The sequence below is a fragment of the Phoenix dactylifera genome, chromosome 16, assembly GCF_051530095.1.
Source record: "Phoenix dactylifera cultivar Ajwa chromosome 16, Ajwa_hap1_PhDact_Kaust_v1.1, whole genome shotgun sequence".
In the NCBI taxonomy this organism is placed as follows: Eukaryota; Viridiplantae; Streptophyta; class Magnoliopsida; order Arecales; family Arecaceae; genus Phoenix; species Phoenix dactylifera.
The window spans coordinates 8,160,227-8,184,737 of record NC_143205.1 but is presented as its reverse complement, the minus strand read 5'-3'; the positions used below and the strand labels follow the sequence as shown (position 1 = coordinate 8,184,737).

The 24,511-nt window shown below is 39.1% G+C and overlaps 1 protein-coding gene across 5 annotated transcripts; it reads left to right on the top strand.

Moving 5' to 3' along the window:
• The first annotated feature begins 700 nt into the window (after positions 1-700).
• LOC103721343 (RNA polymerase II degradation factor) lies at positions 701-23,930 on the top strand. Of its 5 annotated transcripts, none has more exons than XM_008811515.6 (16): positions 701-1,422; positions 1,505-1,555; positions 1,655-1,894; positions 2,788-2,886; positions 2,986-3,041; positions 3,998-4,109; positions 7,329-7,508; positions 7,701-7,967; positions 14,989-15,210; positions 15,341-15,511; positions 15,602-15,709; positions 15,840-16,151; positions 16,262-16,360; positions 16,443-16,969; positions 17,079-17,111; positions 23,531-23,930. In XM_008811515.6, coding segments are annotated over exons 1-16 (2,589 nt in total). In that variant the 5' UTR covers positions 701-1,311; the 3' UTR covers positions 23,532-23,930. The 5 variants fall into 5 exon arrangements, with proteins under 5 accessions (XP_008809737.3, XP_008809735.3, XP_088568801.2 ...); XM_008811513.6 differs by having other exon boundaries at positions 15,308-15,511; XM_088712677.2 differs by having other exon boundaries at positions 713-1,422; positions 1,661-1,894.
• The last annotated feature ends 581 nt before the right edge of the window (positions 23,931-24,511 follow it).

Genomic DNA, 24,511 nt, shown 5'->3' with positions numbered 1-24,511 from the left:
TATAATAATTTACTTCATAAATACTTTAAAAGTTTGTTTTTCTATTACACAAAATTGTAACATTTTAAAAATCCAAATAATCCCAGTCTCTCGATTTGCATCATTGGGCAACAATTACAATAATTGGTAAAGATAATTAATATAAATATATAATTACAATAAATATATATTATATTAATATGAATAATATATTTAAGGATATATATTAATATTTATCACAATTAATATATAGATAACATATTACTATTAATATTTATTTATTATATATCTACCTTATATATTAATATAATATTAATAAAATTAATATATTAATTATATAATTTAATTAATATAATACTAATATAATATAAGTGGGGATATTTCCATCAAGTAATGATGATTTCAGATTATCCCCACTTGGTAACCTGGTGTGAGAAATTAATACCATCTTCTTTGTGGTATTTATTTTATCTTCTTTATCAATAAAATAGGCATGAGATCTATTATTTATTTTAATATCTCTCTCATTTTATTTATGCCTGGTATTTTGATGTGCGATTTATTTTTTCATACTATATTATTCTTAATTAAATGAATCCTAAATTTATTTTTAAAACATTACCTAAATTTCTAAAAAAATATTATTTTATTATAACAATATAAAAAACAATAAAAAATATTTTTTAATTAAATGTCCCATGATCTTCCACCTTCACGATCTACGATTAGCCCCAGACCTATTGGAAGTCTTCCATTAAGGGGACCTATTGGAATTCGAAGTCCCAAGCCAATCGCAGTCCACAACGCAGCCCCTCCCTCCGGTTCCCAACTCTTCAACTAGCTGTGGACTCCTGCGGCTACCAAAATCGACGGCGCGGTGATCGGACCCGCTTCACTTGGACCCCGATTCCTCTCCCTTCCCCCTTCCGACCCCCTTTCTTCCCCTATAAATGGCGGGAGCTTTCACTTCTCTCTTTTTCTCCCTCCTCCATTAACGCCCCATCTCCCCTCCTCTCATCATCCCAATCTCTCCCAAATTCTCTTTCAAGATTTCCCGATTCTTCGCCACCTCCCCTCGATCCATGAAATCCTAGAACCCAACGCGTCCTCGTAGGTCTTGCCCCAGATTAGGGTTTCTCGAGATCCCTCTCTCTCTCGAACCCTATTCCTAAACCCTACCCCTTATTTGTCTCCGGCTTGTTCTTGGAGGCTCCGCCTTGCTCTGCAGGGGCGGAGAGCGATCGCTTCTCTTGGTGACAGCTCTTTTCTTTGCCCTCGGAACTCAACTCGATCTGGAGAGTTGAAGGGGGCCCGAGAGAGATCTCGATCTCAATGGAGGCTGCCGCGGGCCGCGGCGGATCCCTTGCCGTGTCCTCCTCTCAGCCGGCCAGAAAGGAGTGGCGCGCCGTCTCCGAGCATCCCTTTCGCAACAATGGGGTAGAGGTAAAAGACGCTTCCATTTCTCTTGTTCGATGATGTCGTTTTGGTTGTCGGGTTTGTTTCTGAAACCCTTGATGGTCTGCAGGAACAGGAGCACGTTAAACTAGGGCTATCCGATGAGAGAACGATATATGAGGTATATAAGGCAAATCTTAGATTTTTTTTTTTCTTGCAGTAAGAAGGTTTCTTTGAACCGTTTATTGATGGTTTAGGAGTGACGGTGCTTTGTTGTAAGGTGCAGGAGGGAACGGGGCCACTGGATGTGGACTTCTGTTCGATCACGATCGTTGGCGGGGGTTTGAATGATGATATATTGCAGCAGAGGCTGCAAAGTATCACCAGGCAGAGAGAGGAGCTTCAGCAGAGGGAGATTGAGCTGCGAGCTCAGGTTATTGCCAGGATGGAGATTTCGGAGGTGCAGAACAGCTATGAAGAGCAAATCAAGGAGCATGCAAATGCTGCTGTCGAACTAAAGGTTCCCTATTCAATGCACCTTTTTTCTTGATTCTTGCTTAATGTGCATTTATGGTGCATTCATTTCCTCATTGGGGTATTTCAGAATCTATGACTACTGAATATTTTGTCTTACTCAAAATGTCTGTCTTTTCTTATTCTGGTTCTTTGTAGTCTCTGTGCTTAATTTGCCACTTCATTTATTGTTGTAAGGAAGGCACCATGTTGTCTACCCCTACAACTATGTTCTACTTATTGGGATGTTGGACATAATTGCTTAATGAAGTTGGGTTTGTGATACACTCATCGTTTAATTGGACATTCTGCTTACATATTCATCAATCAGTTTTAGTTAGACACAGATGAATACTTGGCAAATATGATTCGATAGTTAATGTCATTGGCCAATCTTGGATACATAAGACAAGGCATCCCATAGATGCTTGTTTCCTTATTTAATCTATCTATGATATGTAGCTTTGATTGAACCCATCCTGTTGTGTTGCTGAATGAGTCTTTGATCATAGTTGCATCCAACTTGCTGAAATTGCCTCCAGCCTCTGTAGCACATGACATTTAGCAATGACATTCCTTGGTTGCTTGCACAAACATTGAGTTGTTGCTGTTCTTCATTGCAAAAATGCTAGCTTTTCTAGCTCACTTATGCACTTAGCCAATTTGATCTGAAAATGTGGTTGTGTTGTTTTATGTTTGGACAAATAGCTGAACAAAAAAGAGCTTTATATCCATTGTTCTCATGCCCCTATGTTCTGCTAGTTGATAAATGGCATACATTTAGCTGCTCTTCCCGAAAATCAATAGATTTCATGAAGCCTGTCACTGTTCACTCATCTATTTCCTCTCTCTCTCTCTCTCTCTCTCACACACACACACACACAAAATTTGATCACACAGGAACAACTACAAGAAAGAGAACAACAGTTACATGAGTTGGAGATGAAATTGGAAGAGAAGGATAGAGAGCTACGTGCTATGAAAATTGACAATGAAGCGGTTTGTTTTGATTTTTCAGATTTAGTATTGCTTTCTCAACAAGAGGCTCGGGTATTGTTTATAGAGATATAAATGATGCCTTTCCTTTCTTTTGCTTAGGCTTGGGCTAAGGAGGATCTTCTTAGGGAACAAAACAAAGAGTTAGCCACCTTCAGGTATGCGGTCGGTATCATGATTTGCTGTAAACTACATAATGTATCCTTTTGTTGTTGGTCTTGTTCCAATGTCAAATTCTCTCTAGCGTATAATATATGGAAATCATTTATGGGCTAGTTTGGTGAAAATCGGCTTACCATCTCAATTTTGGCTTTCCAGTTTATATTTGAGATTGCCTCTTTAGTAGGATCTTCCTTGGCATATATTGCTTATGCGAATACTGTCTTAGTGAATTTTCCGAAACTTTCTCTTGTATTTTGCTCTTGTAACCTTCTGCAGTTCTGCTACTATGCCCCATTTTTCATCAGCTCGACTTTTTCCAAAAGTTCACGTTAATATTCTCATCTTTGTAACACTCATTCTATTCTAATAGGTATCCTTCATTGATGCACACTTTAATATGTGCAATATCTCTTACACATGTTTCTCTTCTGTATGCTGTCATATTCCCTGATAGATTAGGAATCAATCTGTACTGTTACCATCTGCCATGCTTTAATTTTAATGCATGCATCCTCTTTTAGTTTCATCTTTTTGTCTAATGATAGAAGCGATACTAGTCAATATCTATCCTTATCCAAGAAAGCATCGATTCAGTTAACCTTCATTGCACTTGTCCTACCAGAAAAAAAAGAAAAAACTTAATGCACTTTGTAGTGTCATCAAATAACACTATAAGGTTTTGTGGATATTAACACCAATGACTTCCTATTGGATATCATATAATTAACATGTGCATCTATTACGACTATACAGATGGTAGTTCCCTAGTGATTCTTATTCTGTAATGAAAAAAATTGTACTGAAGTCATTTTGGCCTACCTAATTCAGAAACTAAATAATTGTGAATGGTCTACTTTTAGTGGTTTTTCCGTACTTCTAATTGGCCTATATATGGGTTTAATAAGCAACTTTTGTTAATGTGGATTTTCTTCTTTAAAAATTTTGGTTGCAGAAGAGAGCGAGATAACTTAGAAGCTGAAAGAGCACAGCACCTTAAGAAAATCCGTGATTTGCAAGAACATATACAAGAAAAAGAAAACCAGTTTCTTGCTTTGGAGGAGCAGGTTGTTCCTCTCAGATTTTCTTTTTTGATTTATGCTCTTGAATCATCTATTTCTCATAGATCTGCAGTCTGTGAAGTTCAGCACATATTTTCAAGTCAATTTAAGTTATGGCTTCCTTGAGATAGTTCAGGTTATTTTTAAAGTTATTGTGTTTGAGTTACCAAGGAATTTACAAAACTAGGATGCAAATGCTCAAAAAAATGTAACAATTTCTTAAGATATGTAGCATAATTAACTAATTTTTTCACATCATCCATGCAAATAACATAATAAAGCATTATAGTGTGGTAGGAGATAAGATTTATGCAAACCAAAGCATCACTTCATTGCATATGAGTTCACAACATCAAATATTAGTGTACCAAACAATAAACAATAACCAAATTCATCAAAGTCATAAATCTAAAAGAAAACAGTACAAATCTAATGTGTCGAAAACAAACTTGAAATTCAGGAGAAAAATATGTTAGAGCAAGGGATAAAAGGTGACATAGGAAAAAATAAGAAGAATAAACGAAACAGGGGTAGAAATGGAGAAAAGAGAAATGAGGTTCAAATAGGGGTAGGAATATGGAAAGGAGAGAAAAAAGTAGGTAGAAGATGTAGAAAAGGACTAGAGGAGAAGATAAAGGAGAAAGAAAGGGAAATATAAGAAGGGGAAGCAAATGGGGAGAAATGGATCACTTGAAACAGAAACAAGTAGAAAATGGAATGAAGAAAGGAAGTAAACGGAAGAAGAGGAAGGAAAGCAGAGCATATTGGTGGAAAAAAGAAATGGGGAGTTAAAACCTTGCCATTGGGTATTCAGATGGCAGCCAGCAGGCTGTTTTCAATGGTCGGAGGCTTGTAGGAGGGCTGCCAGAGGCTGGAAAGTTGCTGGCTAGAAGTCCTGGAGCTAATGGAGTAAATGGGAGCCAATGGAGTTGCGAGGAGATGAATGTCTATTAGGGTTTGTGGCTTATTAGGAAGGTAGTTATTTTCACTCCCATAGGGCTTTCTTCAGTCACAAAAACAGCCAAATCTGATGAAAAGATGGGAGTAGAATATAAAAAAAGAGGTGCTTATATAACATTTTCAGAAAAAACTGCCTAATAGACAATTATCTGGGTATCTCAGCCTCTCTAGGTTCCGAGGCGGACTGCCTAGGCACCTACGTGCTGCTTTTGACGGCCTGTTACCCACCTAGATTAGAGTTCCATTGTTGATGTGGATCAGGATGTAAACATGATTGAATCAGTCCCAACTCAATATTATCTATTAATTTAGCTGGTTGCCCGTGATTAGAATGTTGATTTTGGACATATTCAAGAAAAGAGAGTTTAGGCTTCTTGGGTATGGGACAGGAGATGAAAAATCACTTTAAGGTATAGCCTCAGTTTAATGTTCACCAAATCAAACAAAATTTGGCATGTCTGGCTATAAATAAGTTGTCTAGCTGGTTTCAGCTAACTAATCAGCCATTGAAATAGAACAGTTACATGCTCTTGTTCACAATTAATTCATGAGAAGTTCTTATATTCATGAATTAAAGTGTAGTTTGTGGCTGATTGGAATAGAGTTGCATCTTTCATGTAAGTGCCCTACTGTGTGCTAGTACATGTGTGCCTATGTAGGCTGTTGTATACCAAGTGTATGCCAAGCACTCGCAAGGCACATGCCAAGCCAGTGCCGGGCTGGAATGACATGCCTGTGGCAGGTAAATCTAGCTTATATCTAGCAATGCTTTAACTTAAGTTTATGAAGCCAAAGGCATAAAGCAATCAAAGTGTGAGGTGCAACTCCTATTAATATTACTTTATAGTTTAGAAATGTAAAAGAAATTGTGAAATATAAATCATGTAAAGGATGTGGGTACTAGACATTCACATGCCAACTGCACACTCAATTATATTGGTTAGTTAGAGCTGACATATCTTGTGTACATTAGTTTAGAATTTAAATTCACTCACCATGTCATGTAATGACATACATGATATATGTTTCTTCTGATCTATTTGGTTGCAGAAATAATGAAATTCTAACATGCAGTCTTCCTACATAACCTAAAGTTATATGGTTTACATCTTACAATAGCCATTTGATATTATGCTTTTGTTATGAATCCTTAGTGATAAGCCTCATGGTGTTATTCGAGGCCTTGCCTTGAGCATAGAGCAATGAAAACCTCATGTTGGACATCTTAAAAAAATAGATTTCTTTGGGTGAAGTTACGGTTTTCAAGACTAGCTGGTGATGATTAGTTCTGATGCTTAAAAGAGAGGATGGATGAGTGGAATTTACATTGGCAGATCTTTAAAGATTGTACGAAAATAAAGACCCCACAAAAGAAAGTCTGTAGAAGTTCTTGGATTAGGCTTGGATCAGAAATCATGGCAAGTTTTCATGTAAAGTGGGTATGGACGCTAAGTAACCCAATTCAAATGCGAACTTATCAGAACCTATACAAAAGTATAACATTGCATTTTACACAACTCTTCTTGAATTTAAGAAAATAATTTTCTCTTAATTGTTGGTTTACAGTATATCATCAAAATTTGTTTTTAGCTGTAGTTCATATGTGTTTGTCAATCAAATCTTATGCTGAGTGGTTGTTGATAATATCCAGATGTTGTTCAATTATACACGTTATTAATGGTTTGTATTTGGATTATTTTTTGACCTGATTAGATCTGAAAAATTCAATGGATCAGTAAAATAAATCTTTAACCTGATTTGGTGCTACCTGAATGGAAATAGATTTGCTTGGATTCAACTTTTTGACCTGATTCAAATATAAATTAGTATTGGGGTGTGCCAAAAATCTATCCAATAAGACCTGCTTGCAGTCTTACTATAACAGACTGTTATGTAGTACGCAAAATGTGCACATAATATATGAAGATTAGGTGTTCTCACATTTGTTTTATAACTAGAGCAACCAGTTTGTGATAGATAAAAATCGGGTACAGAAAATATTCAATCATACAGAAAAGAGAAATTCCTAACAGAAATTGCGTCACTTTTTTTTAAGCTGGATTGAACTGAGATGATTATTTCAGTTTTTGTTGACAAACAGTGAAGGTGGTAAAACAATATGCCTTCATTTTTTTTGAAAGACTGTATTAATTTGGATAAGTTTCAATTCTTGTTAAATTATTTAATAGAATATTATGTCATGTTCAAGCAATTATGAATAACACTGTTTTTGACATCAGATCCTAACAGTTATTTGCCTTTCAGCATAGGGTTGCACAGGAAACTATTCTTTACAAGGATGAACAATTAAGAGAGGCACAAACTTGGATTGCTCGAATTCGAGAAATGGATGCTTTGCAATCCACAACCAACCAGTCGTTACAAGCTGAGCTACGAGAACGTACTGAGCATTTTAACCAATGTTGGCTTGGTCTTCAACAACAGGTTGCTTTATCATGTGCCTATTGTTACATTTTTTCCTTTTTTATGTGCTACCATAATGCATCAATAAATAGATGAGCTGCAATAAGTTTGCCAGTCTGTATTTTTACGATTTCATTTATGATATAATTGGAACTCTGCAGATTCACTGTTAAGTCTCGATTCTGATAGTCCTGTTTGATAAATTGATGCTAGTTTGTGGAAATGGAGCGGCATCATCTGCAAGCCATACAGCAGCTCCAATTAGAGTTAGCTGATGCAAGGGAACGAAGTGGAATATATAAAGATAATTCACAAGTGTCTCATGAGAACTCAAAGGGTTTATCTTCATACGCACAAAGCAAGGGAAACCAGATTAATGCGAATGATGGTGGCACAATAAATGGAAACATGGGGTTATTACCTAATGGAAATTTGGATGGCGGTTCATCTTTTGTTTCAGCTTCCAATGCATCTATAAAGGTAGTATACAGGTTAAATATTTTAAAAGTTATACTTTTACATCAGTCAAATATTCAAATGTTTTCTCTCCGATTTACAGCTGCTGGTAATACTTGTTTTACTTTGTTTAGTGTAAAGCTGAGATACAACTATCATTGCTTGTTTTCTAGTTTGTTAATGTCTAATCCAACTATTTGCTTGATCATGCCCAAAATAATTTGTTTGCATATATGTGAAATTCTTATCATGTTGCTTGAGAATGCAAATCTGCATATGTAGAGGCATTATCCTGCCCAATAAGATCTTATGACTAAAATTTATGGGAAAAAACTCTTGCTATTTATGGTGCATTTAGGTCATAAGGAACCATTCATTTTCTATTCTGAGAGCCTTTTATTGTTGATATCAACTATCCATATTCCTCTATGTAGGTTTATGTAAAATGTAAGAATTAATGTATCCTAACTTGCATATAGTTTATTTGAAAGTTGTTTTAGAAAACATTTATTAGTGCTTGTTAAAGGGCCCATGTATCGTTAAACAATTCTTTCATGTCCTTCATACAACTTACCCAAACTTTGTTAATAAAATTAAACTTTGTTAATTCTTTCATATTAATTTTAATAGCAAAACCTTCTATATTAGTTAGTGTTGCCGCCGATCCTCGGATTGAAGATGTGGGCTACTTCCATGGACTTGCAAGGCAACAAATGAGGTCAGAGAGCTCACTGAATTGGCTCCGATTGGGCCTTCTGATGCTCAAGTCAAAAAGTGTTTTTTGTGGGAGATGAGGAAGAAGGTAGAGAGAATAAGGAGCTTATAGTAGATGTGGTAATGTTGGTATTAGAGGATTCTGGTATTAGAAGACTTGTTTCGTTACCTTTCTTGCAAGGGCTCATGGTTTATTTATAGCTAGGATCTTCTGGGAATCGTATCTTAATAGTTTGGAGTTGTGTTGTAACCTCTGGGGTTGTGCTATAACCATTTGAAGAGTTGGCATAATTTTTGGAGGCTATCATGGTGATCTTTATCTTTGGCTTGATGGAGGGAATGTCTTGCTGCATAGGGTAGGAAAATTGTTTGCCGAGGTTAGAGAGTTCAAGTCGGCTTGGGGCAGATGTCGAGTTGGAAGAGTGTTCGCTTCACCTCGGGTGATCATGACCTTGGAGGTCTTCTTGTCTGCTTGTTCGGTTCCTCAATTTGGTTAGGTAGACTTGGTTCGGTCACGTGGAATGCCATATTAGTTCTGTGACTTGACTAATCAGGTAATGCCACGTCATTAGGCTCAGTTTCCGCCACATCACTTGCCCTCCCACTTCTAAGTCCGACCCGTCTTCTTTGGTCTGGGCAAAGGAAGTAACTAGATCATCGGACTCTATGCTGCTTTAAGAGGGACATTAAATTTTCAGTGGGAATGTTCCAAAGGGCGAGTTGCCTTGTTCTAATTCTTGAAAGCATTATTGATCATCCGGAGGAGGATGGATGTGACACGTGTTTGCTGATCCGGGCAGAGAGACGATCGGTCGAGCTAATCTGGACCCTTTGTGGCCCTATATAAGGGGAGCAAGCTTCAACAGTTTCACCATACTTGGAGAGATTTTGTAGATCTTCTTGAACCCACTCGGTCATACGGAGAGTTTTCGTTAGGCTCTTCCTAGTAGATAATCACTTAGGTTGCCGTACAGTGGTGGTTCCATAACTTCTTTCTTCCTTGTCTTTCAAAGGCTAGACTTTCTCGTTAACTCTGTTTTTAGCTTGCAGGCTTTATGGCTTCACCATACGAAAGGCGTCTTAGGCGCTAGGCGGAGGAGCTTGAGTGGGCCTTGCGTGAGGCCAGGAAGAAGATGGTTGTTGTAGAGGCCAAATTGAGATTTGCTAAGAGCAAGTTAGGGGTTGTAGAAGACTGGGAGCTTCGAGCTGCTGCGACTGAGAAGGAGCTAAAGATTGCCAAGTTCTAGGCCGCCAAGGCCGAGAAGAAGGCCCTCTGAGCCGTGGAAGAGTACAAGGTTTCGGGGGACTATCATGCCAAGCTCGCCCACACTACTATTGAGACCTTTGTGGAGGGCTTCAACAAGTGCAAGGGTTAGGTGGCGAAGTTTTTCCTTGAGGCTAATCTCAACTATCTCAACCCTTCCATGGCTAGCAGCGGTGATGCTGAGTCTTCAGGCCCCAAGGAGTAGGCCTATGTGTAGGCCTTCTTCTTGCGCTTCTTGGTGCCGCCGCTGAGTTGGGTGACCTTGCTGAAGCCGTCAATCTTGTAGAACTAGAGCCGTCAACCTTGTAGAGCTAGAGCCTGACGAATTTTGACCTTTTGTAATGGATCTTTGTCTAGTTTTTGACATGTTTTGCAATCACATATTGTAAATGTTAATGGCATAGAATTACTTTTATGTGTACCTCCTTTTTTGTTCGTAGTTTGAATGACTTAACTTCTCGTTCCGAAAATTTGAGGGCGTCTCATGGATGCTGAGTTCGGCCGAATTAGGTTAGAGTACTTTAAAAGTGAGCTTACGTATATGAGGTCGGCCAAGTAAAGACGAGTGAGGAGAAGAAAGACAAGATAAAATCATAAGCACTTTAAAGATAGTTCCAAGTGCTTGAGTTTGGCCGAATTAATTTAGAAAACCTTACATGTTGATTGAGATAAGATCACAACGCCCTTGGAGATAGGCCAAGACAAGTCCATAATGCCATAATAAGATAAAATGAGCTACGATAAATCTAGAATATCTGTTAAGACAAGATAAAGCCATAAGCACTTTAGAGATATGTTGAAATATGGCGATAACGTCTTCCAGAGATGGACCGAGATACAATTAGAATGCCATAAAGACGTCTAAAATAATACTTTCTAGAGATAAGCTGAGATCTTTCTGCAAAGGTCAAATAAAGATATAACCATAACTCCATAAAAATAAAGCTAGAATTTCATAGAAATATAACCAGAATTCTGTAGAAGTAGGGGTCGAGATAGTGAAAGCCGGTCCTCGGTAGTCATTCAGTTTTGCGCCATAGCACTTGTTCGAGTCATCGATCCTCGGGAGCCATCTGACCTTTGATCAGTTGGGTTGTTTTGGATAGCTAGTAAGCTAGTACACGAGCAGTTGAGTATGTTTTCTCTTATCCGAGCTTAGTTTGTCCTAGGACTTTTCATCTCAGTGGTCTTAATGATTGGTCCCTAGAGTGTCTCCTCAGCTCAGTCCAACTGAGACTTTTCATCTCAGAAGTCTTGGGGATTTGTCCATAGGTGTCTTCTCGACCTAGTCTAACTAGAACTTTTCATCTCGGAGGTCCTAGCGATTGGTTCCTGGGGTGTCTCGGCCCAGTCTAGCTGGAACTTTTTATTCTCGGGGTCTTAGGGATTGGTCCACGAGGTGTCTCCTGGGCTTAGTTGTTGGGATTTTTCATCTCGGAGGCTCCAGGCATTGGTCCTGGGGTGTCTTCTTGGCCCAGTTTAGCTGGGACTTTTCATCCTGTAGGTCCCAAGGATTGGTCCCTAGGGTGTCTCCTCAGCCTAGTCTAGCTGACTTTTCATTTGGAGGTTCCGGGGATTAGTTTGTGGTGCGCCTCAGCCCAGTCTAATTGGAAATTTTCAGAATGCTGTTTCGGGGAAAAGCTGAAACACGATTTCATTGATCGTTGTAACAAAAGGTACAAAATTTACTATCATAGTTCTTACTATGGTCTGCCTTGAGATTGTTAGAGCTGGCTGCTTAGTGCTCTTCTCGTTTGGTGACCTTGGCTCCTTGGGTACGGTCCTTTTGCTTAGGTTGCTAGATTATCGACTTTTCTGAGTTGAAAAGTAGGATCCTCCAGCCTCAGCTCCTTCGCAGATTGAGGTGACCACCTTGGCGAGCAGCCTACTGTTGTCTTGCTTGTCTGGAGTTCATTTGCCTTGCTTAGCGCTCTCTCGCTAATCGTTGACGTAGCAACGGAGATGCCCTTGTCGAATTAGGGCTTTGATTTCTCATTTAGTTGGAGGCATTCCTCGGCAAGGTCCGCCGTACCGGTACCGGTCGGCGTACCGGTGGCCGGCCGGACCGGTACGGTACCGGTCCGGTCCGGTACGTACCGGCTGGTACCGGTCCCGTACCGGCCGGTACGCGGTGGTTTCAAAAACCACAGCGCGCGGCGCTGTGGTTCTAAAAAAAAAAAAAATCGTACCGGTGCGAACCGGCCGGTTCGCACCGGTACGAGGTGCGTACCGGCCGGTACGGGCTCCGAACCGGCCGGTACGGGCCCGAACCGGCCGGTACGCACCCGTACCGGCCGGTTCGGATAAAAAACCGGAAAATACCGGTTTTTTATCCGTTCCGGTACCGGTCCACGACCGGACCGGTACGTACCGGCCCGTACCGGCCGGTACGGACCGGTACGGCATTCCATGTTCCTCGGTGTTGTAACTATGGTCCTTGTGGAATCGGCAATATCTGTTCGGATCTCTCTTATTAGTAGGGGTTCTCATCCTTTGAGGTCAGTTGAGATATCCTTGGTCTCGGATCTCCATCAGGATTTGAGCTTTTAGGGCATTTAGAGGAATATACCTCCTAAACTTCCAAGGCAGGCCCCAAGGTCACATGATGCTTCTATCTTCTCAGCTTTACTTTCTCCTTGGCTCGTCGTTCTCCTTATGGCTTTGGCGTTTTTTGCGTCCTTCCTTCTCAGCTATTACCTCCTCGGCACGGATGTACTTATCCGTTCGAGATAAGAGCTCGGCCAAGTCCTTGGGACGCTTTTTCTCCAGCAAGAAGCTAAAGCGTGATCTCTTCAGTCCATTCATCGCTGCGATCGTTATGATGGAATGATCTAGCTCGTGCACCTCCAGCATCTTGGCATTAGACCGGCTGATGTAGCTTTGGAGGGGCTCATTTTTCCTCTGCTTGACAGCGAATATGCTGGTTGAGGTTTTCCTCTTCCTCTTCTTATATATGAAGTGGCTGATGAACTAGCGTTGAGCTAGTTGAAGGATCCAATTGAACCTGGTTGAAGGCTCGAGTACCAGAACCAAGGGCCTTCCTGAAAGTGGCTAGGAAAGCCCAACACATCACGACATCATTGGCTCCTTGGAGTATCATGAGAGTTTTGAAGCTCTTGAGATGGTCCATCATCGATCTGTGGTACCATCATAATGCTTGAACTGAGGCATCTTGAACCTCTTTGGCAAGGGCTCCTGCATGATCTCTTTGGTGAAACGAGGTGCGCTCATCATCTCCAGATGGCCTCAATCTTGTTACGCATCTTGGTCTTCTGGTATGCTTGTCTGGTTCCTCGACTTGGCTTAGGCGGTCATGCAGAACGCCACATCAGTTCTGACTTGGACCAATCAGGTCATGCCATATCATCAGGCTCATTTTCCACCACATCGGTAAATATGCCCTTGCATTTTTCTGTGTTGCATATTCTAATGACAGCAATTCATTTATTCTTTATGCTTTATACTTTTCCTGATATTTTGAGTTCTTATCTTATGTATTATTTAAAATAGAGCCATTAATTTAATGACATATGCTAGATGCAACCAATATTAGGTGTTATTTATATAAAGTTTTATCTTATTTTGTTGTTTTACACACTTCTATTTTAGCTAGCTTTTTATAAATTGCTGAGAGAAACTTCCTTCTCCTCTCATCAAATGAACTCTTTCACCTGCTACCTTCTCAGTCTGCTAAGAGCTTATTCTTAGTTGGAAAGCATCATTTGTCTATTGGTGCTTCGCTTTGGTGTTTAGATGAAAGGTAACTAATCAATTGGATGCATTGTTATTTTTAGTTAATTTACACCTTTAAAATTAACTCTCTTGATCTTCTTGTGTTATTCTGATTTCGTAGATATGATGAAAGTCTAGTAATAAGATCTCAAGAAATAAAGTTTAGCAAGAGTGTTGCATTGCTGACATAATTACCTTAGAAATGAAACCATTTCCAGTCACTGAATTCTAAATGTCATATCATTTTTATGTTTGGATCGTTTAATTGATATCTGCTGATTTAATTTGTTTTTGGTTTCTTTTTGATTAACTATGGGATGTTGTGACTATGATTGTTCTGCAGCTTGTTTTTAAGCTACATTTCTAGGCCTATCATACTGTGGCAATGCTTTTATTTAGTGTCTTGGGGTCCTTAGCCCATTGATTGGCTATACTTTTTGTTAGTAACATTGATTGGTTATTTTATAGTCCCAAGTAACTGATAACTTCTGGTAAAATGAGATGGAAGATGATTGGATGTACAAAAACTCTGTCTACATTGTGATTGTAGAGTAGTTAATTCTTGGGGTGAAAAGTGAAGATGCTGATAGTTTGATGCTGTAGCTTCCTCATTCAACTAAATCATGTCATGGCCTGTTATCATATGTGGGTTAAATTTGAAGTGGGGTCATTATATTATCCGAGCTGTAGTGTTTCCATTAAATTTTTGAAATATTCTATTTCTATATTTTCGTTGCTGAAGCTGGTGGTAGATGAGATAATGGATGGGACTGCATTAGTCATGCTCTTAGTATAACTACATAATGCAGAAAGGGACATTACTAATTATCTTATACTTCTTCCTTTAGAAAGCCAACTCCAGAACCAAGGTAGATTGGGTACTCTTTGTTAAATTATCATTTTCTCCCATGGTGTAACCATCTTATATACAAGGATTATTTGAAGATTTGAAATATAGATTAAATTCTAGTTATCCATATTGGTAAATAAAATAGGTAAAATATAGGTATAGGAATGGTCAGTCAGTAGTAGTTTAGCTATTTCTGTCTTCAGTGAAGCTATCTCTATGCGGTTTCGCAATCTCAAAATATTGCCTATATGGTCATATATGGTTGTATCACTGATTTATGATGCTCATGACTATACTAGTTTGATAAGTTAACCAAATTACATACTCATTTTTCATGTATCATGGTCATGTTAGAAAGTTCTTATTAGTTATATAATGTTTTGAGATTTTTGTTGCCTGATCTCAGTTTAGTTCTTATCAACGTGTAATATAATTGATAATATATGTATATATTTCTGAGAATCTTTGTTTCTTTTCTTTTTCAGAGTGAACATGGTGCTGGTGTTCCAGTTGTTCCATCTTCCATAATTGGGATGGGTGCCTTTCTTCCTCCTGGCCAGATGACTGCATTGCATCCTTACGTGATGCATCCGCAAGGTGTTCCACAATCTGTATCATCAACCAACTCACCCATTCCTCAATCTCAAATGGGCCATTTTCAGCCATTATCTACAATTCCAGCTCACCAGCAGCGGCAAAATCAACAGGTATCAATAGCATTAAGTTGAGAAGATCATAGCTTACTCGTAACAAAATGGCTATTTTCTTTTTAAAATAAATTCTTTTTTCTTGGTTCTCCTATAGGAAGTACCTGATATCTCACAACTACCTAATCAGAACAAATATCAACCATCTCAATCAGAGCAGAATCTTTTAAGACCAGATGCCAATTATAGGTTTGAGCTCGCTGCTGAAAGGCAGGTGGTCCATCCAGACCATCTTCACAACCACATCAGCCAACAGCAGAGATCTAGTCCTGTAATCAGCGGATCAAGTGAAGAAGTTCAGGTGACGAGCAAGAACATTTTTCTTTACACGTGTATTACTTAAGTCATACCAGAGTTAAATGTCATATTTGTGCTAAATCTCTAATATCAGGTGCTCAAGTTGAATGGAAAACCATATCCAGTGTCCCAAGAACCACAGGACACCTTGAATGCAAACTCTCAGTTTAGTCCTACATTAGGATTTGAACCACCAGAACAGGTAAGTGAGCTTAAGGTTTGTTCAGTTATTTTAAATGCTATAAGATGAAAGCATGAAATCTGTCTACTCATTTCTCATGTTTTGATTTTAGAAGGCAGCCTTAATGATGCTCCATCTTTTAACTTCTCAGGTACAGGATAAGAAGACAGTTGCTGCAGTCAACCAATCACAGGAGACAGTTTTGACATCAGGACAACAACAGTCTTCTAGTGTGGTTGAGTCTGTTCCTCCAAACAACTCTGTAAGCTCCAATATTGCAGCAGAATACAATGAGAATGAAATGAGTTTTCCTGAAGTTTCTGTCTCAGCTGTACGAACACCAAGTTCAATGATACCTGGGAAATTTGTGGAGCCCACTCTTCTAGATGAAAGGTCTCTTTTGGCATGTATCGTGCGTGCTATTCCAGCTGGATCTGATGGTCGAGTCAGGATCAGCACAACTGTGAGTACCTCTGTTTAAAAATTTAGCAGTAGCTCAGTCAGTGGTCAATGATGAATGTTCTTTTACCGTCTTTTATACGTGAACTGATTGGCACTACATGTTACATTCAGTTACCAAATAGGCTGGCAAAAATGCTTGCACCTCTTCACTGGCACGATTACAAGAAACACTATGGCAAGCTTGATGACTTTGTGGCTCATCATCAAGAAGTATGTTTTCTTCCTTTGTCATTTGAGCTGTTTCATAATTTTGTGTTGTCTTATGGCTGGCATGCTCGCTATGCAATTTCAGTTATTTGTAATTGAAGGGGACCATATTCACCTTCGTGAAGGAGCTCAAGAAATTATATCAGCTACTACAGCTGTTGCGAAAGTTGCGGCTGCTGCTGCATCTTCTGCACCTTACTCATCATTGCTGCCTTCAGTAGCTGTTACTCCTGTTGCACAGAGCAACCGCCAAAAAAAGTTACTGTCAGTTGATTCCAGAACGGCAAACAATGTGTCATTTATGGAAGGTGCTGCCCTGACAAACCTTGGAGATTCATATGACAAGCATTCGGAGATTTCACAAGTGCATGATCAACAATCAAATGGTGTCAGCTTTAACATCATCCAAGGGCTCTTAGATGTTAAAATTTCAAGCAAGTCAAAAAATCTCGAGGACCTCAATGGTTTGTCATCTGAAATGAGATCTGGTCATTCATCCATACACATCACAGTTGGAAATGGAACAAATCTTGATAGAACAAATTTGCGATCTACCCAAAATAAAGGACTAAGTAATGGTAGACATGGTTTTGGAGGGAAACAGCAGGGAAGGTAGTGATCTTTTTTCCTGGCACCATAATGCGATGTGGCTCTGTTTAAATTTATTGCAAGTCTTTGTCCTATTTCAGTCTAGGAGGCTAACTACACATCTCTTTTCTAGGTCTTCTGGTGCTGGCTTGATTTCCAGAAGATAGTAAGTGCCAATTACTTGAGTTGTCCAACACGTGTTTTTCTTTAAGAAAACATATGCCCCTTAATCCTTATAGCACATATTACTCTTAATTCTCTTTTTCATTTTCTGAATACTTATTGTTAATCTTTATTAAGTTCCATGTTGGATGTTAGGAAGACCTTAAAAAAGATTAGGATAGTATGAGACAACTGGTTATACATCTACCAAATATTTCTAAATGTGAAGCATGCTTTGGCTTGGGATTAGTCATGTTTGGTGATTTTTGGCTGAAAATAACAAAATAGAAAATTTGTCTTTAAATATAAGATAAAAGTACTTAACATGCAGGTATTAATGAAATAGTTAAACTATACACTAAAATGAAGCCATATGTTAATAGATATTATAGCATCCTGGCAAATGAGAATTGTCATGATCTGTACTCGAGGATGTTGAGGAACAAATTTATCCAATTTTTATCAACACAGCTCCAAAATGTTTGTAACAATGCCAATGTTTTGATTCAAATGATAATTTAAGCCATGAAACTTATTGTTTGGACTGGTCAAATTCCGCTTGACCTATTTTCATATTGGTTTCTAATCTAGTTGTCATCATATACATATTTTAGTTCGAATTGTTTGGTTTAAGTGAGCTATTTTACATAGTAGATGCTCATGGATGAATCTCCACAAAAGAAACAGACCATGTTATCTGTGTTTATGCCATAGATTGGTATGTTTTAGTCCACCAAGTAGTCCCAAAAAAGGTGTTGTCCGAGGCTTAACTCACATTATGTAGTTATAGTGACATATTGGTTTATAAGCAAGGGTTATAACCATGGTACGTCGTATCGGTCGGAATCGGACGGTATGAGGCGTATCGTACCATACCAGTTCGGTACCAGTACCAACACTTGGTACGCCAAAAAAACACTGTGCTAGTGTGGCACCGGTATAGGATTCGGTATCGAGACGACGAATCTTGGTTATAACCAATATTGGCAGAACCGTACCGGCAGGCATGCTAGCCGACAATTGGTGTAGTACATTATTGGTATGTGCCATACCGAACCGCAGTGTATCGAAACCACAGGAAGGTGGAGGGAGAGGCCCTAAGAAGAAGAAGAGGGAGAGAGGGGAGAGGAAGAGAGCTTTTGGAGGGCTTTGAATAGTGTCGGGAGGGGGAGAGAGAGAGAGAGAGAGAGAGAGAGAGGGAGCTTCAAATGGTGTCGAGAGAGCTGGATAGAGAGAGGGGGATATTAGGGGTCTCACTTGGCCGGGAGGGAATAGTGTCAGGAGAGCCAGAGGAGCTTCGCCTTTGAGCCTTCATTTTAGAGTCGAGGGTTTTGGAGTTGTAGAGTGATGAAATGTCTCGACATTATAAACCATGCCGGTAATCGATCGGTCTGGTCGATATGCAGCGAACTAGCTGGCTCAACATGGTTTAACCAACACTAGTTATAACAATATGAGTCAACTAAAATGGCTTTCATGAGGCTTATATTTTGTCTCAAATTATGCCTTCTATGCAAGGCATATACTTTGGGCTTTGATTATTTTTACAACTAATAAAGGAGGATTCATCTCTTTCTTTATATATTACTATGTGATGTGTCCATGGTTGGTCGTACCGTTCGGTTTGGGACGTACCAAACCGAACTGATAGGAAACTGGGGCAGTTCGTCCTGTCGACTTGGTAAATAGGTCGAACCCAATTAGAAATGCCCCATCGGTTAGCCTATTTCATTAAATAGGCTGAACCCAATCCCCTTGGTTAGCATGTTGATTAAATAGGCCACACTTCACCCCTGGTTTGCGATCGCCATCCCTCCCCCTCCTTGGGTGCGTCTTTTAAAACCCTCCTCATCCATCGTCGCTGCCTCATTGCAGATCCCCCAACCCCTTAGCTTCCTCCGGCCTCTCTCACTCTCTCCCCCCCTCTCTCCCTCTCCCCTCATGTGGCCCTCTGAAACTCTCGCCTCTCTCCTGCCTCCACTCGCCGTCGCCGCCCTCCTCCTCCTCCTTCCAACCTTTCTCTCACTTCCCATCCTTCCTTGTATATGGCCGTCGGATATAGGAGACCGATTGAAGCTGGTAGGTCAGTGGACCTACACCACCAGGCATCTCTCCATTCGCTTTGCAGATCGATCCATGCCTCCGGATGAGTCCCTCCCTCCCCCCCCCTTCTCTCTCCCTCTCCCTCCCTCTCCTTCCTCTCCCCTCTCCCCCTTTCCCTTCCTCTTCTTCTTTGTCTTCAGCACTGCCCTTCTCCCTCCCTGTGGTTCTGGCATGCCGTGGTTCCGTACAGTACGGACTAGTACTATACTGTGTCAGTTATCAGTTGGCATGCCAATCGGTATTGGTTCTGCCATCTTTCAGTGAATCGATTCAAATTATAAATCTGAATATGGCAGTCCGTGTTTTATGTGTTGACCATTATGGCCAAATCTTCATCAATTCCCTTAATATCCAATCACAAACTATGCGCATTTTTTTAAAAATTTCTAACTTTTTTTTAAAGATTCATGAAGCTTCTGCTTTGCCTCATTAACAGTCAGGATAGTCATAGAGATACATATGCACGTGCTCATACACATACTTGACTGGAATACCACCATTAGAGAGAGAGAGAGAGAGAGAGAGAGTTGTTTTTAAAAATGCCACCGGTAAAATTTGAACCCAAGTCCATTGGTGCAGTTCACTTGAGGTATTGTTCAAAGTTGATAATTGAGAGAAACAAAGATGACAAGATTGCCACTGAAGATTTTAATCCAAGTAGTAATTAGTACAGTTTCAGTTTACATGACAGCATGAGGCACCGGTCAGGGTTCATAAATTTCTATTTATTATGATCCAAATCAACTAAAATGTATGAAAATGAATGAGTGCTTTAGAGGTTTGTTTTTATCTTTTTAGTGGCTCATTTTTTTTCTAGATTTTTTTTAATCTTATCCTTATCCAGTTCTTTTTACTTCTTTCTTTTCTTTTCTCTTCCATCTGTTTTCTTCTTCAACGATTCTTTGCTGCTCATTTTCTTTCCTAAACAAGTGCTATAATTCCCCTTTTCTCTAAGTTTGCTCTTTAGTAAATTTGTTATATTTAGCCACCAACGTGATTTGTGCAGTAATAATAAAAAGAAACAAATGAAAGTGCAAAAAAGAAAAGGAAAAAAGGTATAGAGTCCTTTTTAACTCATTCTTGTTTAAGACTCAATCCAGTTCGTCTATGGGTCCAGAATGATTACTTTTTTATGTATTTCAATAGCAGTTCCAATAAAAATGTAAGCTTAGACATGAATTTTGATTTGGATTTTCTGCCTCCACTGCATAGAGGTTTCTTTCTGACCTTTCAAGCTTCTTTAATACTAATCAAGCATTCAATTCTCATCTTTTCATGGGTGAGAGGATGACTAAGATATCTCATTATAAACTGTACCCTTGTGCATTTAGTGTTCTAAACCCATTGTCTTGGATCGAACTGATTTGGTAGCTGGTCATGAGTTTGCGGTCAGACCGCTGTTCAAGCATGAGTTTACCAAGATTAGAGGTAAATAGTATGCATTTTAAAGAATCTGTCTTCATGTCCTACCTTCTTGTCTCTGTTTTAGAGCCGTTGGGTTTGTTTTAGCACCCTAATATGGAGGCCATCTCCTTCACCATATCCTCCAATGCTTGATCACCATCTTCTTCATCATAGGACCACCCGCTTCTCCCAAGCCTACATATTGCAATGTTGTCATCGAGCTGTGCCTTTCAACATCTCAAAAAAATGTTCCTAGATTACCTTAAACTTAAGGCCTATCACATCACTCTCTTTATTGCCTTTGACGAGAACCCCATCAACATTATTTTCCTTCTCTATAGCCTTCAAATCGAGAGCTCTCCAGCACTGTCCCTCTGTATCTTCACTTTTGTCGAGCCTTCTTCTATCGTTCCTCTCATTTGCTGCCTTGATAACAATCTCTCCCTTGATTGTGCATTGGCCAATGCGCCAGCCACAGGAAAACCACTATTTTGAAAAGTGGTTGGATTGAGTAAATTGAAAGTGAGCTTGGGACCAGGGCATCTGAAGGATTATTGAGGTATTTTTTTTTTAAATTTTTCTTCTTTAAGCAGCATAAACAGACATGACCCCAATGACAATAAATATCTAGGTAAAATTTGAAAAAAATCTATAGTTAGTTTTACTAGTTTCATCGAGAGATTGAAATTGTTGATACTGAGCGAAACTCAAAACTAACCTCAATCTCAGTTTGATCCAGGGGTTCAGGACAAGGTCTGACTCAGTCCTTTTCGGCTATCGTGGATTAGATCAATGAGAAACTAGGTCTTGGGATGGCCATGGGACTCTAGTCTATATGGACCAGCTGTCCTGATCTGCTATAGTTGGTATAGGTCTGGATGGACTGAGACAATGATCAGGATGGATGATTCTGATGTCCTGACATTTTGTGAGGGTACAGTATTGTAGTAATTCACCGTGATGCCTTTTTTTTCAATTTTTATTGTTTAAATTTATTTCTCTTGTTTGTTATTTTTAATAGTTGTTCAGATGCTTTTTAGGATTTATTTGTATCATTGTCTAGGATAGGAGATGTTATTGAGGGATTAGGTTTTGTGATTTCGCACAGGTTGAAGGCTCAATGAAGGATCCTGTGCTAGTACATCCTTTAATACAAGACAACTTAATAAGCGGAGGGAGAAAGAGAGAAGAATGGGAGAGAACCCAGATCACGAGCACCATAAATCCAGTATCGGTGCTTACCAGTAGTGGTACCATAAACCGAATTGTGGGCTCAAAAACCTTTCCTAATCCTAAATTATAACAAACCCCACAAACCTTCTTAATAATCATTAAAAACAACAAACAACAAAGAAAACCAGAAACAAAAAAATTGGCATCCTAGTAAATCACTGGGATTATAATCTGCACCAAATGTCAGAACGATATTGTCCCGACCATTCTCTTACTGATACTGGCTCCAGAACCAGAGCTTAAATCCTTGGTTTGGTCTTTTGCCAAGGCCAATTTATATTGGCTGAATCTTCTAACCTTGTACAAGATAATTCTGCTAACTTGATGATCGCAAGAATTCTTGATGGCATGGGGCATGTGGGCCTGTGGCTGGCATAGCCAAGACAATAGCTTTTTTATGTTGAAATGAAAAAAAAGGGATCAAAAACTCATTCTAATTAAAATATTAGAAAGTATTTAATGGTTGTGCACTAACTTGTATTGGATGCTAGTACTGGCTTGACAATGTGTGTGCTGGCCTGCATTAACCAGCACAGTGTGGCATTTGCAAGCTTGCAGAATTTGACCAAGGGTCTGTTGGCTTGTTTGAAATTCATTGGAAAGAAACAATGTAAAAAGTTCTTCACGGAGAAGGAAAAATTGAGTCAATTTTGGCAAAAAATTCTTCCCTATATTGTTTTTGCTTTCCCACCATCGAATCAGCTGGAAGACTTGGTTTTCCAAGAACTTAAGTTTTCCAAAGCAAAGAAGCCAAACATACCGTAAATGTCAGATCTTGTACATTCTTGTACAGCAATAAAGAAATTGAGAAAAATCATTGGTAGATGCATGTTGATTTGGACTGACATTATTGCAATAAATTTTTGCAGTTGATATTTTTTCATGAAAGAGGTCAATTAGAACTTGGAATAATTTGTAACATGAACTTTGTCTGCTTGTGAATCTGAGAGGTCTGCTTGAGGACTGATAATGGTAAAAAATGTTGGTTTTGACTCCAGATTTTCGAAGCTGTAGTGTGATGGACACTTTCATTGGCTCCAATATTCATCTCCATGGTCCATGTTAATTGCAACTAATTATCCATTTTGCAACATGCATGCTCTTATCTTGTGAATACCTAGTAAATAGCTTCTACTAATGGATCTTGCCCTGTTCTCTACATTTCAAAAATCTTTGTTTGCTATAGCTAATAATAATGCGGATGGGGCTTCAAATCAGTGAATTGTGTTTGATTTTAGCTTGAGAACTGTGCACATGTTAATATTTCTGTTTGCACCATAACTCTTACTGTTCATTTGGTTCTACTGATGTCTAGTATTGGTATGATTAGGATAATTTAGGAATTTGGTCTTTAAGGGGAACATAATTGAGACGGTGATCATGTGCTCAAATACCATTTTAAGTTTTTTGAGAATATCTGATCAATATAAAAGGGTCAGAGCAGATTTCAGTTTGGAAGTGCTTGTTCTCATCGAGGATGTTGTCTTCATAGGAATTGGCAGTGGAAAACAACCCATAAACACAAAATCTTATGCGTGCAATTACCCGTAACAGTTGTATCACCTCTTTGTATTGGAGGTTATTTCTATGTTGAAGTTATAATTACAGAACACTGCTTGCTATAAGTTTTGAGTGCTTTATTCTTCATTTTTTGAGCCTGACATCAGCTATTTGTTTTGGCAGAATTTGATGGGCGTGAAGTACTACTGGACCTGAAGAAAAGCTCTGAAACATTGCATTTTTCTTGATGCCCGCAGGTTGAATTCTAGCTGACCACCTTTTTTGAATTTTCTTATTGAATCTCGTACCTTTTATTCTGTGGAATTTTTTGCTTAGTTTGTCAATCTGTACTCGAAACTGTGTTAACAATGGAAGGCAGGAAAAATGGAAGAGATTTTGCAACTGTGCAATATTTGCTGCATTCTCTTTAATCTACTGGATGAGGTTAAAAAGGACCAGAACTGTTAATTAAACGCCTGAAGTTGTAAGTTGGCCTGTTTTGTCCTGAAATTTGCTAGAGAACAACTTTAATGTGATAAAAAGTTTTTTTTTTTTTGGTGCAATGTGATAAAAAACTTTGATGTATGCTTTCATATCGCATTGATATGAGTGTTGCCATTCGCGGAGTGATATATCCATTTTTCATTCAGAAACACACTAAATGATTGGTATTCCCTTCCATCATTCATGTATTGTTTTAACTTAATAGATCTGCGTGTTGCGGGTGTCATTAAACAATAATTGTGGCCAATAGACTTGATATTACCGGCCTGAGTTGGATGCACAGATTCAGTGATGCTTTGCAGAATGTCCTTGCTTGATTACAAGCTAACTAAAACGCTAGGTAGCTTCCATGTCAACAAGGTTATTATCAGCCAGTTAAGATGCTTGGTTGCTTTTGAGCCAGCGCTGTCACAAAGAAAGGAGCTTTGAGAGATGTACTTGGTTGAATACGATTGTTAATTTAGAATAACAAAGGATGATGTCGAGGTTCTATGAATTGGGATGCGACGATGCCCAATCAATGGTAAAGCTGCTATTCCTCACGACTGATTGAGGGTTAAATGTAGCGAATTAAACATCACGTCGTGTGGTTGTACTTGCTCGGATCTGACTATAGCTGGAGCCATTTGGCCCGTGCTTATATTTCTGTCTTCTTTTTTA